General features: G+C 32.0%; 2 protein-coding genes across 3 annotated transcripts in view; one reads left to right on the forward strand and one right to left on the reverse strand.

Moving 5' to 3' along the window:
• The window catches only part of LOC111512193 (oxysterol-binding protein-related protein 9), a 187,080-nt gene that overhangs the window by 141,090 nt on the left and 27,791 nt on the right, over nucleotides 1-18,199 (reverse strand). The window lies entirely within an intron of this gene.
• On the forward strand, nucleotides 1,076-17,318 carry LOC111504689 (very long chain fatty acid elongase AAEL008004). Its single transcript, XM_023159364.2, has 5 exons — nucleotides 1,076-1,236; nucleotides 8,780-8,970; nucleotides 12,903-13,149; nucleotides 16,605-16,744; nucleotides 16,825-17,318. Exons 1-5 carry the CDS (start codon nucleotides 1,188-1,190, stop codon nucleotides 17,101-17,103), a joined length of 906 nt encoding a protein of 301 aa, XP_023015132.1. The 5' UTR covers nucleotides 1,076-1,187; the 3' UTR covers nucleotides 17,104-17,318.

Raw genomic sequence — 18,199 nt, forward strand, 5'->3', positions numbered from 1 at the left:
TGGAGAATATGAATGGAGTTTTTCCACAAATTTTACGCTCCATATAACAATAGTTAGGTAAATACATTCTTAATTTTTCCTAGTATTCTTCCTTAAAAGACAGCAGTCAAAACGGTCAAATTCAGATAGAGTTGAAAGAGTATTGTAGAAATAATAACCGCTGAACGTTCGAAAAGTATATTTAGCATTATCGTGTTGATATTTAAAATAGACTATACGTTTCTTAGACATCGATTAATCACAAAACTTCCCAATGTCGAAGAGAACATATCGAGAAGAGATAACTTTTTGATATTTCCAATTCCGGTTTTCTCCTTTTTTAAGATGATGAATATAATTCAACCACAACTGAACTATACCTTCAACTTGATGGGTATCAATAGTTAATGTTTATAGCCTTCAAACACAAGTTGTTTTTAATGGAGGATTGGAAGTAGCGTAAGCCATTTCAAACTAATTCCATCTGCCACAAAAGAAAACAATAGAAAATATAATAATGACAGAGAAACTATTTACAAATTTCGGACAAGGAAAAGGAGGCCAGTAAGGAAAAAGTATTACAAAGTCGTTTAAATTGTGAAAAGGTTGCAAATTTTGTACGATTATGGTGATACATCAGTGAAAATGTCGCCTAAAAGGCTAATTTATACCGGTCCATATATAAAACTATTAATTGTTCTCGGAGACGAAAAGTTCGATTATAAATATGTAAACGCCATCTTTTAAAGCTTGAAAAGTGGAAAAAAGAAAGTGTTTTTTGAAATAACATTCGAAGAAGCTCTGAAATAGCCAATTTTTTTTCTAGTACACCCGGTTTTTGATTTTTCCATGCTGCCTCTTTCTATCTTGGACACAGAGTACAATTACAATTAGAGTTCAATGAAAATCTTCCTCAACTAACTCGGTTTCATTGTAAATAAAGACATTATCCTCCGGACTATTTTACAACAAAAAGTATTCTACTTTTTCACGAATTCCTACCATGTTCAATGCTTTGGTACAAAACTCCAAATCACGATTTTATACGTAACTCAACAAGGTTATTACCACACAATAGGTGCTCTTTGACATCGGGTTTGTCTAAGATGATTTATTTAATTCGAAAATTTTGCAAATGCAAATCCAGTATCGATAGGGATAGAATAGGGGTTCGTTAGTGTAGAAAAACATCGACGTGTGGTTGAAACATGGATACTCTACAAAAATTATATCATGACATTTTGGAAAAAAATGCAGGTAAGGAAGATGTACCAAAAATTGGATATTTATTTCAATCGGCAATCGCGCAACGTTTTATAATCAAACAACATTCTAATCCTGATTATTTTGAGCTGTAGTTAGATTAAAATTGAAGAGTGCATGTTAATAATAATGTGAACAATTTCATTTCAATTCTTAGTGCCTGGCAAATATGTTCCATAATACGTTTTGTATCTTTTACTAATGTTACATAAAAGCGTCACTGTAACTTTAATCTCAGGTTTTATTTAGGAAGAGATATGGGTAATCTAAAAATGATTCTTCAGATAAACATGCTCCAAACATTTACACTTTTGACTATATAATATTATATTATAATAGAGATTGATGAGTTAGAGCAACAATAATTGGTTAAAATATATCCACCTTTCAGGAAAGAACGGAAAAGTTCTATATCCAGAATCTGTAAGTTTTTTGGAAAACAAACTTTGAATTTTCATCAAATCTTTAGTCGTCAGTGATGAAACGGACTCAAATTATTCACTTCAACTGCTTAGAATATTCTCATAGATGCCCTCTCTGATATTTTCAATCTGATATTTTCAAGATTACTTTAACTTCATTCTTATAGAAATGTCTACTATACACTGTGTCCAAAATAAGAATGAACATCATGGTGATATCGCAAACGGTAAGTAGCGCATTTATGTGCCTAATGATATACCATTTAGAAAGTTTCAATATTCCGAGTAATTTTGGAGATATCCGAGAAAAACCGAATTTTTCTGTGACGTTAAGTTTATAAAATGTAATTGTAATGTAATAATAAGAAGCTAATATGTATTATAGAAAATAAACAGAAACTTATAACAAGTGTTCAAATAACCCGTCGTTATTTTCTAAGCACACGTACGCTCGTCTCACAGATGAATTCAGTTAACATATTCGAAACAATATTGTTAAAGGATGCAGTAACCAATCTTTGCAAATCTTCTTCATTTTGAAAATTATGAGAGTACACTTGATTCTTGATATATCCACAAAGGAAAAAGTCTAGTGGGGTTAGGTCGGTGAACCTTGCAGACCAGGATGTATCACTATGAATACCAATCCACTGTCCTGGAAAGCAACGGTTCAAATAATCAAAACAATTCTAGCGTTATGTGCTAAAGCAACATCTTGTTGAAACCAGCTGTGAGTAACCGTTAAAGGCAAATTATCTAGAGCGTCTTCCAAATCATTTACTAACAAATTTATGTACCGCTCTTTTGTTGAATTGTTTTGCTAGATACAAGGCCAAATAACATTCGTACCGAGAATCCTAACCCATATGTTAAAATTGAAACGATGTTGATGTCTAAACACTTTGTGTACATGAGGATTTTTGTGTGACAATAATGAGCATTCCGCCAATTGAAAATGTCATATTTGGAGATTGTAGTGTCATCAGACCAAATTATTTTGAAAGGGAAATTTTCATCATCTTGGCATTTTCTAGGGTATCATTCACAAAAGGTTGTTCGCTTTGTATCGTCACCTGGTCTGTTGTTGTATCGTCATTTTGGTAAAGTTGACAATACAGTCTTTGTATCAGATCAAAATAATATTACTATAAAACATTCTTGAAACTTTCACTCAATATTTAAAATAAGTTATCAATGTTGAAATTTAATACAACGCAGTAATAACGAGAATATTCGAATATTGAAGTAAATCAAATTAGTTGGAAGAAGAGATGTCATAGCCTTCACTTCCACAGGCTTGGCAGGGCAGTTGAGTCCAAATTAGCGTCACTGATGATACCAATGACATATCGAAACATCACTGTCGGGTGTGGGATCTGGTGTGCTTTGTTTTTGGGGGGCTTTGATTTTAACTAGTTGCGTTGCAGTGTGATCTGCTTTGAAAGTTAGTTAGGTGGAACCACCTATTGGTGTGACACCCAAGTCAACTTGCCAAGTTTTTATGTCAGTGTTGGTGGTTTGACCAATCAACTGACAACTGCGGTAGCAGAAATTTGGGAAGCTAACCTGAAATGCCATCGGAAAACGAATCCACATGTTTTTACGCAGTCAAGCTGCTGGAAAATAATTCCATGAAATATTTATATATATATATATATATAAATATATATATATATATATATATATATATAATTAATTAATCAATTGATTATAAAAAATTAAATTTTTTTGAGTAATAAAAATTATTTTCTTATAAATACAAGTATTCTACTTAAAAAACATTCATTTATTTGCACGCTATTTCCTGAGCTTTTCAATAAATAAGTTCAATGAATTAAAACAAATTTAAAAGAAATATTGTTTTTGTTAGATTAGGCGATTCCCTCTAGATAATCGTCAGATTATGAGACAGCACGTCTAAAACATAAAGATGAACCTTATATATCTTAATCTGACGCGCTTGAGTATTTCAAAATGGCGATTTTTTTTGCACATTATAAAAATGGCTGCGAGTTTGCGTCAGATCGAAATCGTCAGATTATTGAATGAGAGCTTTTTTTTGTTGCACTTAACACCCCTTAGAAAATCTGACGCGCTCGATTGAATTTTTTTTCACTTTTAACCCTTACGTACAACCACCCACATCATGCAAACGATCAGATTAACATACCAACATTATTAAAAATACGTAGGACATTGATGCTATCAATATCTGACGCGCTCGAGTATGTCCATGCAACAGTATTTTTTTTACATATTTAAAAATCTATAGCCGCTTCCCGCACCGATGAAAAAGTATATATTATATAACATTTTTTTTTTTCTTATCATCTAAGCTTTGCAACCTAATATGTCTCAATGATGCTCGAGTAAATCCCCATTATGCATCGTGGGCTCCACTGCTATTTTTTAGGCCCGGGACTTTTTAGCACATGTTAGATAGAGTATGGAAAGCGTGAATATGTGTAAAAAGGTTGAATTTTTTCGAAGTAAAGGAGTTAATATAATTCATACGAAATTGCTGTGTGAATAAAAAAACCTGGCATTTTGGCAATACCGCTAGGCTCATCTGAAAATTGACCAAAGAATTTTCTGTATCACAGCATGAAAAACCTTTTCGAATTCAGGTGTTTCAATTCAACAACACCCAGCGTTTTTCAGTTCTGAGTTTTATCGTCAGCCATCTTGGTAATGCTGAAGGCTCGACGAGATAGACTCGTTATTTCTCCAGTTTCCAAGTTGGTCATCTCTATTAATTTTTCATCTCATAATTGACATTTTTCAAATACCATCAATATTTCCACGTCAAATTTTCGGTATATTTCAATTACTCGAGTCGTAAGGAAATGTCATGAACTTGGACTATTTCTATATTGGAGGCTAGACAACTAATATGTTTCTAATGGTATGTAGTCGGCGTTGAAACAATACAACCGATTGAAATACTTTTCCACGGAAAATCGAGAGCATAATTGATTGGTAGGCAAAATTATTTACGTGCAGCATGCGAAGAAGAAAAACTGAAGCGATTATCACGCTGCATTGAAACTGATAACCATATCAATAATATCCTTTTTAAAATTAGGAATTTAAGTGGTCACCAAATTTCTTGATAACTCGGTTTGTGACCACAAACTTATATTATTACTTATATTATCATCTCAAAAAAAAGTTAGATGATTTTACTTCATAAAACTACTTCTGCCGATAAAGAAGTTAATCAGAAATAATTTCTTTTACATTTCAAAAACTATTTCTTTCATAACCGATAAATATAATATGTCAGTTAATAAAAATGATTTTGGAAAAACTATGTTTTTCGAATTTTCCTAACATTTCTCAATTAATTTCATTTCTACAAATAGCAGGGGAGCCCACGATGCAAAATGGGGATTTACTCGAGCGTCATTAAGACATATTAGGTTGCAAAGCTTAAATGATAAGAAAAAAAAGTTATATAATATATACATTTTCATCGGTGGGGGAAGCGGCTATAGATTTTTAAATATGTAAAAAAATACTGTTGCATGGACATACTCGAGCGCGTCAGATATCGATAGCATCATTGTCCTACGTATTTTCAATAATGTTGGTATGTTAATCTGATCGTTTGCATGATGTGGGTGGTTGTACGTAAGGGTTAAAAGTGAAAAGAAAAAAATTTAATCGAGCGCGTCAGATTTTCTAAGGGGATGTTAAGTGCAACAAAAAAAGTTCTTATTCAATAATCTGACGATTTCGATCTGACGCAAACTCGCAACAATTATTATAATGTGCAAAAAAAATTCGCCATTTTGAAATACTCTAGCGCGTCAGAGTAAGATATATATGGTCCATCTTTATGTTTTAGACGTGCCGTCTCATAATCTGACGATTATCTAGGGGGATTTTCTTAATCTGACAAAAACAATATTTGAAAAAAAAATAATTCATAGAACTTAATTAATTGAAAAGCTCAGGAAATAGCATGCAAATAAATAAGTGTATGTTTTTTAAGTAGAATACTTGTTTTTATAAGAAAAGAATTTTTTTTAATGCTCAAAAAATTTAATTTTTTATAATCAATTGAATAATTAATGAAAAAAATAGAAATGAAACTTACTATGTTTTTTACCACTTTTATTCGTAACTAACGTTACTGCAGTTTCGTCCTATAAGGACATTTCCAAACTTATATATTTAACCCGCACAAGTGCGGGTTTTAAAAACCCCAGAATCAGTTGGAAAAATATGCTTGTTTTGTCCACGTTACTACATATGAAACTTCTCGACTGATCGCAAAAGGTATGTTCCTAGACGCAATATGACGGTTGAACCGTTATATTGCTCATAATGTAGTTCAAAGCATTTTTTATATATTACTAGCGACTGAAATCAGCTTCTAACGCGTAACAGAACATATAATTTTTTTCTGTCAGTGTCACGTCAGCTTGTAACTGTTAGTAATGACCTATTGAAATAGGTACTTGGGTGAAGCTACCCATTGGTAGGGGTATAGGTATAAAATAAGATTCTTGGAGCTTTCATTATTTATAATTTATCCTTTTATTCATACCTTCAATTCAATTTTAATTGTTAACTTTCATTTTTTCACTGTTTGAATCTTGGTTTTCTTGGTATGTATTTGAGGTTATCTGAATTGAATTTGTTTTAGTAGTAAAAAGTAAAGTGTTCACAAGTTTTTCTGGATATGAGTTTTCAATAAGAATTCTTTTTAAAGTATTGAGGCAATCATCTTTAAATATGGAATTTGTTGTATAAATAACTCTTTTTTTCATTAATTGAAGGGGTTATATTTTTAGGAGTGATTAATTTTTGGAAGATTCCCTCATCCCTTTTTTTGTATCAAGATGGAGTAGTAGAAAGCCAAAAACTTTCTTTTTTTTATGTTAACAATCATGTTCAATTTCATTTTAGTTGGACGATAAGAATGATAATTGATGCATCTATTACTAGAAATAGATTTCCTTAACCACTTGCTTATTATAACATTTTCTTTTGTTCTTATGAGAGTCATATCCAAAAATGGAACACTTCTATCAATCTCTTTTTCTACAGTAAATTGAATATCAGCATTGTAATTATTAAAAATTGTTAAGGTCTCCACTATACAATCTTCTGGAACAAAAAGAACAAGATCATCAACATATCTTTTTATAAAAGGTATATCAAAATTTAGTTTAGGAATTGTTTCTCTCAATAATTCGTCAAGTACATAACTGGACAAAATTGGAGAGATACTAGATCCCATCTGTGTGCCAAAAATTTGTTTATAATATTTTCCTTCAAAATTAAAATATGTAGAATCGAAAATGAAATCCAAAATCTCCATAAACATCAATATCAAGAATACATATATCATTCCATTTTTCTTTCAAGACTGATTTTAATAATTCTTTGGGTAGATTGGTGAAAAGCGACACAACATCTAAACTGAATATGACATAATTTTCTGGAAGTTTTTTATTGTTAATGAATTCACTGAAATTCTTTTCTAGAAATGATACATATAAGTAAAGAATTAAAATCCATGAATAAAAAACTGCTTAAATAATCTCAGTAAAATTTATACTTATTCATTTAAATTAGATAATGATAGTCGAAGAAGACATAATAGTAATGCTGATTCATCCAGTATGTAACTGACTGATTGTAAAACAAATTATTATTTTTATGTTATTAACAAATAATTGTCATTTATTGATTCATGTCAAAATTAACTTTGAAATTATTTTTCGTTCGATTTGCTGCTAATTTTTTATATTAATCTCATGTTGAGTAAGTTATATCTGTAACATTTTATACATATATTTTTACAATCATCATTTCAGTTGTCCTGAAGAAGGAAATAAACATTTCCGAAAGCTTGACAAACTAACAAAGAGGTTTCATCCTTGACCTTGACTGCAACCTCAAGATATCATCTAATTAATTCATAGATTCAGTCATTAAATATCCCATATATATATATATATATATATATATATATATATATATATATATATATATATATATATATATATATATATATATATATATACCTACATACAAAAAAAATTGTTTATTTATTAGGAAACAAATTTTTACTCATGTGCTTTTTTGCAACTAATTTTTCTTTATTTTCAGTATTTTTATATTGATATATGTTACAAAAAGGATTTGAAGCTTTATAGCTCCTATTTATTATATGCGAGCGCTTTCGACAGCTGGTCGTGCTATCATGAAGGGTATACTCAAACTCGAGAAATAATTGGCTTATTCACGGAGCGATTTTAAGCAATACAACATTAATCCTCATCAAATTAAGTACCTTACATATATTATGCATTTAATATAGATAGATACGGTCTTTTACAGCATGCAATTTGAATTAATATTTTAGAAGATATTGCAGATTCAAAATGCAGGGACATAGCGGTTGCGGATGTACCGTCATGATCTACACATTTTTGTGAAGTTTATTTTGATTTTGATTACTTTATTCCTTCCTTTGGGAGTTTTTCTACAAACTTTTTTTGGAAGTTTATACAAAAATTGAGAAGCAAAGAACCAAAAAGCTTTTTTTCGAAAAATAGTATCTCCAAAAATATTTCCTTTTCAATTTAAACAACAATATGCAGTGAATTGTTTTGTTATATTATATCAAAGAGATTAGTTTCGATGAAAGCTCGGACATCTCCACCCCGATTTCGCACGGATAACTTCCGAAAACAAATTTACACGAAACTTCATTGAATCATACATTCTACTCTGCATCCTGTAAATTGTGTGTGGGTATCAAAACTTGGGACCACACTTTTCTGCGGCCGTCATTCATATTGAAATAGGAAATCGTTTTCTAAGCAAATTGTATTTTTCGTTAATATATGAAACATTGCTGCTGTCAATCTCAAATGATAATTTCGATATACATTTGCTTGCGTACAAAATTTCTGATATTACACATAACATTTATTTATTAGTTAGTTATTATGGTTAGTTATAATATTAACAAAACAGGCTAAAAATCATTTATACCAAGAACTTTCCGATGTTGATTAGCAATCAGTTGAGTGTTTTACCACATTGCTCAATTTATTTTCACATTCAAGCATAATAACAAGTTTTCTTTTCAGATCCGAGAGTAAAACACTGGACACTAATGGGTAGCCCTGTTCCAACCTTAGTCATTATAGCAATATATTTAGCATTGATCCTAGTCATATTACCAGCGTACATGAAGAATCGGAAGCCATTCAATTTAAAGACCACCATTAAATGTTACAATGTATTCCAAATACTTTCCTGCATTTTCATTATTTATACGGTGAGTATAATGATCTCGATAACAATCTAACAATACACATCGTAGTCTCATTATATATCCGATACAGTTACAAAATACATTGGATGACCTGCAGCGTTATTTTTTCAATGAATATACACTTTATTCCTCACGGTGATAATATGAACCACCTCTAGTTCCAGACCTAATTTGTATTTATTTATTAGAGTAAACTGTGTTAGTCTGTTTTACTAATATGTGAACATGAAGTTTTTTCATCGAATACATAATATGAAATGTTCAACTATAAACAAAAATTTACAGACAAAATCTATCAATAGGTGGAGGAGCCATGGAAGAGAAACTATAACTAATAGTTATTGAAAAAAATCTTATGTATGTAGGAAACTGGGACGAATTGTCATGAATTGCAAGTTTCATTCTAATCTGTTTAATCTGTTTTTCCGTTAATCAACTGTCGCCTCCATACGAACGACAACTCTCATTCATCTCTTATTTACTAATAATAAAAATGAATGATTTTTATTTTTATCTTGGTGGAATTTAGCTCACGTGAAAAACATCGAAGGTATATATGGCCAGCCTAATTGTCAACTTATGGCCCAAGTCAGTTGTACAGAGTACACCAACACAAAACCACATGAAACAAACGAATGGTTTTATCTGTGATTCCGATGATGTGATATCTATTTATGATCAATAGCGGAAAGAACAAGAATGAAAAAAGGGTAAATTATAAAGATATTTTACTTATCAAATTGAAATATGCAGTGTTAAGGCCATCGACATCTCTTCTAGTGTTAACACTATCACATTTGAGGATATGTATCATTTTGCTCAAAAGTATTTTGGATAAATATGGTTGAACATCTAGAATAGTTGGATGATCAAAAATGTGTCCATATTGAATTGAAGGGGTTCTATTTTTAGGAGTGATTAATTTTTGGGAAAGAAAGTTTTTGACTTTCTACTACTCCATCTCGATACAAAAAAAGGATGAGGGAATCTTCCAAAGAAAGGAAGTAATCAATTTGAAAATAAGTAACTCTATACATGGATGTGTAGATCATGCAAAGAAGTAACTTTCAGACACAAACTGAAAGAAAGTCATCCATATTCTTTTTGAATATTCAGTTTCTTGAAGTCTCTCATGTTTGTTTCGAGAAAAAATGCTTTCCAATTGTGTTTTCATTTGAAAAGGCCACTTCAATTTGTTCGCTACATTCCAAGATTATCAGATAAATTTCACTGGTAAACACACAGTTTGTTGCCGGAATTTTTTTTACTGTTTCTAGGTAATTTGGGTCTGCTGAATCCAAAAATGCCACCAGATTTGCTCCATCAGATCGTTTTCAGAAAATACGGCAACAGATCACATTTCTAACATATTTGGTAATTTAACGCAGCACTACCTACATATATGTAGTTCTGCTACCCATCAAATAAACGAAACACGAATAAAAAGTAAGATATTTATTGTACAACAATATACTTACAAAAATCATCACACATATAAGAAAACTTAGCTTTTCATGTAACCTAACTAGCATCGCAGCACAAATCTGTTATTCGGCGTCACCTAAAAACTTTTTTTATATTATTTTCTTGCAAAGGGTTTGAAAGGACGGTCCCTTTGAAGACTACAGCAGTAATCCGCCATCATGAGAGTGTCCCATCTCCCCTGATACCTCGTTTCCATCGTTTTGATATCTTGGTGAAGCGTTCCCCTTGTTCCTCACTAAGGTCACCAATATTTTCTGGGAAACGGTCTAAGTGGCTGTGGAGGTAATGAATTTTAATACTCATATAACAACCGTGTTTGTTAAAATTGTTCCACTAAATCCCGGTAATTTTCCGATTGATTGTTTCCAAGAAAATTTTCCACAACTTTCACAAAAGAGCAGCATGCATTACACTCAATTTCAGTCATCGATTCTGTAAAATGCGAATCTTTTATAAGTTGTCGTATCTGAGGCCCATCAAATATTCCGGCTTTCAATTTTTTCTTTACTGAGTGCAGGAAATTTGCTGGACAAGTATTCAAAACAAAGACGATTCTGGTCTAGGGCGTTTACAAATTGTTTCATCAGCCCTAGTTTAATATGTAACGGAGGTAATATTATTTTCTCTCGGTCGACCAATGCTTCGTTAACTACATTAGCTTCTTCTTGAACTGAAGCATCTCTAGAACGCCGCCATTTTCTTCTACTCAGGTCCTTCAGCCCTGCTATCCCAAAGACACAGGAAACAAGGATATTTTGTATAGCCACCTTGTCCCAGGAGAAAGTTCACCATCTTAAAATCAACACAAATTGCCCACTGATGTAGGTCATACTTGATGTTTTTCAGCACCAGCGATATTGTTTTATATTCTTGTTTCAGTTTTGTAGAATGCCCAATTGGTATACTTCTATATTTGTTGCCATTATGTAGAAGGACACACTTTAAATTGCGTTTGGAACTGTCGATAAAAAGACGCCAGTGATCTGGTGTATACTCCGACACACCCATTTTTTCTAACAGTCCTTTAATATTGATACAAAAAACCATATCATCTTGCTAAGAAAAAAAAAGGCAAATGATCTTTTTCTCTATTACGGTAGTACGTAATTTTGGTGTCTGAGTGAAGAAGTTTCTTTTTCTTTAGTCTGGAGGCAAGCAACTCGGAAGAATCCTTTGGAAAGTTCAAATCTCTAATAAGATCGCTTAGCTCGTCCTGAGTAAAGCGCGCAGGACGTGTTGAATCCCCTTCAAAATCACTGTCGTCTTCCTCAAATCTATTAGTCTGTAGTTCGACAGATAACGTTTCGACATTATCCTCGGTAACGTAGGTAGGCTGCTTAATATTGGAATGGGCATCTGCTCAAGCTGATGTGGAATTGGTCTTATTGCTGAATCCAGGTTAGGATATGTCCACGTATGGCGATTGTTATTATTAATGCCTTTTATATTCACAAGACAGAAATAGCAATCGTCAAAATGATTTTTTGGTTCCCTCCATACCATTGGAACACCAAACATTTTCGTTGTCCTTTCGTCCACTGTCGCACTGAATACCAAAATAGGCTTGATTTGCCCTTTTTATAAAATCAAAAACTGGTTTTCTACTTTTCTTTACAATGTACTCGCAACATATGTAGCAAAAAACGTTCGGGTTATTCACACAACAACGCCTGCTTGTAGAAGCCAGGGATTTCAGTTGTCAAAAACGAACTCTTGCAACGAAACTCAAGGTCACACTAAATTTTACAATGGAATATAGTCGACTTTATAGAAATTTATGAAGACCATTTCCGAGAAAATACTATTTACTCATCGGACAATAGGTAAGAAATAATTAGCGCTAATTTCATGTTATGAGCATTTCCACTAAGTACACTTTAATTAGAAGTCATTAGTATGCATTTGTCTTAGAATTTGTTAAGTTTGTTTATAAACATATTGCAATTATAGTGGTGGAATATACAGAAATGTAAGAATATTTAAGTATTTGATGAGTATGTTATATCTCGAAAATTAGAGCAGATACAAAGAAAAGGTTTGTATGTTTGGAATCAGCACAGATGAATTAACCAAAATCAGTTGAATTTTTTTCGGCAGCAAGACAAAATTTTTTTTTGGTGGGCTGTGTTTTCTATAAATTATATTTTGAATATACCAAAGTGGAGTATGCGCTTTCACACAAATATGTGGTTGAAAACCCCATCCGCTCTTTTAAGGCTATGTTAGAAATACCTGAATAATCTCCCCTGGACTTTTTCCAGAATGGGAAAAACAATTCAAAAGTATTAAGTGTTTTTAAGATGTTTCCGCGACCCACCCAAATTGCTCCCGCGACTCACCCAAATTGCTCCCGCGACCCACTAGTAGGTCGCGACCCATAGTTTGGGAACCACTGGTTTAGACTACTCCGGTATGTTTTTTTTGATCTCATTGAATTTTTATATTTCCAGATGTATACCGCAGGATGGGCGCAAGGAGAAATCAAGTTCGGATGCGCACCAGTTGACTATTCCAATAATCCAAATCCAGTGAAACTGTTAGGAGCTTTTTACTGGATTTATTTACTGAAAATGGTCGAATTGATTGAAACGGTATTTTTTATTCTCAGAAAAAAATCCAACCAAGTGTCACCACTGCACATCTATCACCACGCGTCGACATACCTCTTAACTTACATCGGATGTAAATTCGTAGGAGGTAATGTGAATTATATACGAAAATTAAATAAGTATGGAATGTTAGTGCGGTAAAATTAAACCAAAAAACGTCCAATATTTCAGCATTCGAAATATTTGGTCCAGAATATAGAATGATGATATCATCACTCATGTATGCCTCTTTTTTATCAAATAATGAACTAAATGAAGAACATGCAAAAGAAATGGTATGAAATCCCATAAAGTGTTTTTGATAATTTATCATTTCAAAAAGGCTTTAACGTTCGAAGTCACGATTGAAGAGGACAAAATACAGGCTGGTATAGGCCGTGGTCGAATAGAACCTGAAGTATAGTTCAAGTAAACGATATAGTACTCCCTACCTTCCAGCAGTTTCCCTTAAATAAAATAGTTAGGGAGGTAACTAATTTTTGTTATAATTTTGGAAAATTATTTTTACGCCTGATGCTTTGTTTCCTTTTTCCCCAAATCAACTCGATGGGATTGAAAACACAATAATAGGTAGGAGGGAAGTCTCAATATGGTGTGTCCATACTTTTCAGCAATACCCTCAAGTGCAGGTCTGTAAAACTTCAAGTAGTTGGTTTCTGGTATAGTTATCTTCAAAATACAAATTGTTATCCATTAAAAAACTTTGTATTTCATCTTTCCTCGAATTATTATTCGGTACTTTGATTCAAAAATATTAGCTTCCATGTTCTTATGATAGTCAACATTGCAGTCCTCAAGTTTTTGTCCAAATAATTTCAAAGAATTACGAACCCATCATTTACTTCATGTTAGGCGTACACATTCTCGAACCATCAGTCCACCCTTTCGTAACTGTGTCGTGAGTGTCATACCAAGTTTCGTCCAAATAGAAAATTTCCCGTTGTTCTTGTCTATATTTAGTTATTTGTTCTAAGTATTTATTACGCAATTCCATTATTCTTCTGCTTTCCATAACTACTTGACGTTTTTTCATTATTTTAAATCTGAATCCTAGTTTCTTTATCCAATTATGAAGAGTTTTGTCACAGTAGCTCACGATATGGCCGGAAGTGTTCAATTTCTTCCTTATGATTTCAATTGTAGGAATCTCATTGCTTTTGCAACAGTCGTATATTGGTTTTTTTAATGATTTCATTAGATGAACATCTGAAGGTTTTGGTAATCCCGCATTAAATCGCGTCTTGCGTTCATAAGGTTTGTTTTTGACTATTTAACGTACAGTTGAGAAAGAAATTTTGGTCAAATCTGATGTTGCTTGTAATAGTTTTTTCCCTCGAAACTAAACTTGATTAGATTCTTATATACATTGAAACATACTCTCTGTGTTTCAATATTCAAATGCATCCGAATCTTATTCACTGGTATCAATTTTTCGCATTGTTCACCAGCGCTATTGGAATCACCACACAGGAAAAAGTCTGCGTTGTTACTCGTTATTACTATCAGCACTTGTCCAAGGACGTCACATTTTAATCAAATAACAAAAATTTTAAGTAAGTATAAATTCACCACTATCGAATTTCAACACGATCAGTTTCTGAACTGAACATTGACAACACGACTTTTCTCACAATCCTCACATTCTATTGGTCACCGTAACATGACTTCAAATTTAATTTTATGACTCTTCAGCCAATCATAAAACTCGGTTAGTAAAAATTATCCAATACGAACCGCCAATTCTTCAGTCCACGTGGACTAATTCGTAGCGGCATTAGTTCTTTGTATTGGTTTTTTTTACCTTTGAGTTCGCCGAAGCTTTAAGAATTACTATATCGGTTACTTCGATTATACTAAACGTTACGTCTGCCGCAGTAGCAGACAAAACCTTTGGGTTACTACAAGTTTCTTCCGACCATGGTCTGCAGCCCGGATTGTGTTATTTCTGTATCGAATAGTAAATTGATGAAAATATTTCGAGACTCATTTCTATATTGAAACTGGCATACTGAATATAGAACATCACCCCTATTTGTCACATGTTGAAAGAATAAGTATGACGTTACTTCATCAATAATATCGTAATCGCATCCGTAATAAGCAATTTAGCCAAGATATTTGAGCACACTTTAAAAAATGGACTAGTTGTTTTCAGAAAAAAAAAGTTATAAATGACATAAAATTTGGCTTCATTAACAACAGTAGCAAAGAATCAGTTGTTTTTGATTTCTCTAAAGATACAATAGGTGGCTTGGAAAAGTCCGAGAAAGGTTTTGCAGTCTTCTTTCACTTAGCCAAAACGAAGTTTCATAAAAAACACCTGAATAAACTTGTATGTTAGGGTATGATGTTCTTAAACCCGATTTTGATGTTCTGTAAAATTGTGTTTCAGACCCCAGAGTGAAAAAATAGGCAGTGAAGAGAGTATATATTTATGTATCTCAATAGAGGCTCCACAGGGCACGATCTTGGGTCGTATATTATTTTTGATATATGAAAAAATGCTGAATTAAATCACTAATCTTGCAGATCATCTCTACATATGCTGATAATATAGCAATGGTGTATACAGACAAAATACGGGAAGATGTTTACAGATGACTTGAAATATTTTACAAATCTAGTTAAATGACAAAACAGTTTGAACACATTGAAAGTAAAGTTTGAAACTCTTTACTCTCAAATCATCACCCAGAAAACAGAAAATAAGCATTCAAGTATCAAATTGTGACAAGGTGGATGTGCAACTATAGAAAAAGTATCCAAATTTAAAAATAGGATTATTTATTATAAGATCAACATCCGAGATGGGTTGAACATTCATCATCTGTTGTGAAAAGGCATAGACGAATACAAGTAATCTGAGAGAACAAATCATAGGGCAAAATGTTTGCTCATATATTGGGTAACATCACTATTGTCACTAAAAATGCAATTATTAAAATAATATTCATATAACATAAACGATTTGTTACAAATCAATAATAATGAATTACTGATAAATAGGAGTTATTATGTTTATATGTCGCCGTCTCAGTTGAATGTATTTTAATATAGCTTCGTTCTGCATGAATGAGATAAAAAACTCACGAAATATAGAGAATCAAAATGAGACTATTCGAAATTATTCAGAAGAGCCATGAAACAACAAATTTTCAAAAAGTATAACGTACTCGTTTAGAAATTGATCGAAAGAAACGACCCCTAAGTAATATACTTGCTGAAATATATGTAAATATATTTCATGTCAGATTTTCAAAATAGATGACTAAAATCAAATGTCCAAATTACCATTGATACTTGTCACACGTGTAGAGTTTAATAGTCAATTTTTTTAATATTATCATGTATATAATAAAAATGATCTGTTGAACAATATACATCGATAGGTAATTCCAAGATGAATTAGGAATAGATCCCAAAACAAGCCATTCAGCAATTGGGTGACTAAATTTTGTCCTTCGAAATGGTAATACTCTATAATAATTTAACAAAAAATGTTAACATTCCGATGATGAATATATCAATCTTGAATTATTTCAGGTGGAATGGCTTCATTTCCTGTGATGGTAAACTCATTTATCCACGTCCTCATGTACACCTACTACTACCTGTCTTCCTTGGGGCCAGAATGGCAGAAGAAATTAGCACCGTGGAAACCTAGATTAACAATAGCCCAAATGGTGAGAAACCTCAATGAAAATGTTTTGAACACGTATGTGTTAATCACTCTAAAATTAATGCAATGTTCTTTTTCTTTCAGCTACAATTCACTCTGCTAATATTTCACGCATTGACCGCTTTGCCATCTAGTTGCAAGATACCAAAACAGTTTCTCCTAATATATCTCCCGAATGTGGTTATCATCTACAAAATGTTCTACGACTTTTATATGAAGAGTTACAAGAAAACGGACAATACTCAAGCGAACAACTCTAAACCTCAAGCGAACAACTCTAAACCTCAAGCGAACAACTCTAAACAAAACGGTGTGAAAGTCAGCCAAAAAAATCAGACAAGTAGCAAAAGTAAGAGAACGTGATCAAATAACAATTCAAAATTTGGGATTATTCAGAATTGTACAAACGAGATGAATGGCTTGAGACCTTCCATAAATTCTAAAAATATATTGCTGAGTTGATATACTACTTCATCACATATATCTTTCGAAAATTCAACTTTTTATACCACTGAATTGAAATGTTCGAAAACTTGAAATTGTACTTTCAATATGAAATATAGTTTTTTTAATAGTAATACTAATAGTTGATCTTATCAGATAAGTTTTGCATCAAAGCTTTTCTACATTTTCTTATTCACAAAAATTGTTAACACCAAACTGATAGCCAAATTAAAAAAAAATCATGACCCAAACCACATTTTGTTTCAATAACAAGTTTCATAAATATTGAACTCTTAGTAATAACAATTTTTCTAAATATAATCCTGCTACTTTCAACGTATTCATTCATCAAATGATCTTTTGAGCCAACAACCCACAAGATGAATATCATTAATTTCGACTTCGACTGATACCTTCATCAGAAGATATTTTTTGTCAGTCGTTTCTATCAGACTTCAAAATCGTTTTCAGTCAGAATTACTTACATTCAAGCAAATTTTAAATAACAAGAATAAAATATATTGTTTCTCATAAGAGCCGGCACATCCCAACCAGCAAAATTGTTTTATAATTTCATGGTGCTGCAACAGTTTTATTTTGTTAGTATTTTATAATTACTTCCAAAATGTTAATTGATTATATTAGACCAGCCGTGAATATAATACAGTTGTAAGCAATATAATTGTTTTATAAATTTGTCTTAGAAATGTTTATGAAATAAAATTGAAAATCCGTTATAAAATAGTCACGAAATTATCACAGAAACGTTTTTACAATTAACTTATAAAAAATATTTTCCTGTAAAAGTAAATCGATTTGTAGCAGTTTTATAGCACTTTTCTGTGAGGCTTTTATGCTCTTTATAAAACTACTTCAAGATTGTTTTATAACTGCTTCCCGTGGCTTCAATGAAATTATTTTATTGAAATGCTTTCAAACACAATTTTGATTTCATTATCATATTGTCACTTTAATGATAATTTTCGAACTATTTCATAGTATGGTATATTTACTA

Source organism: Leptinotarsa decemlineata, unplaced genomic scaffold (genome assembly GCF_025532065.1).
Source record: "Leptinotarsa decemlineata unplaced genomic scaffold, Ldec_3_MD MMD2_tig00026299_RagTag_RagTag, whole genome shotgun sequence".
In the NCBI taxonomy this organism is placed as follows: domain Eukaryota; kingdom Metazoa; phylum Arthropoda; class Insecta; order Coleoptera; family Chrysomelidae; genus Leptinotarsa; species Leptinotarsa decemlineata.

What these genes read in the sequence shown, in the direction of transcription:
- LOC111504689 (XM_023159364.2), top strand. Translation starts at nt 1,188, where the DNA reads ATGGATACTCTACAAAAATTATATCATGACATTTTGGAAAAAAATGCA. An exon ending in CATTTTGGAAAAAAATGCAG is followed by an intron (nt 1,237 to 8,779) that starts GTAAGGAAGATG and finishes TTTTCTTTTCAG; the next exon opens with ATCCGAGAGTAAAACACTGG. An exon ending in GCATTTTCATTATTTATACG is followed by an intron (nt 8,971 to 12,902) that starts GTGAGTATAATG and finishes TTATATTTCCAG; the next exon opens with ATGTATACCGCAGGATGGGC.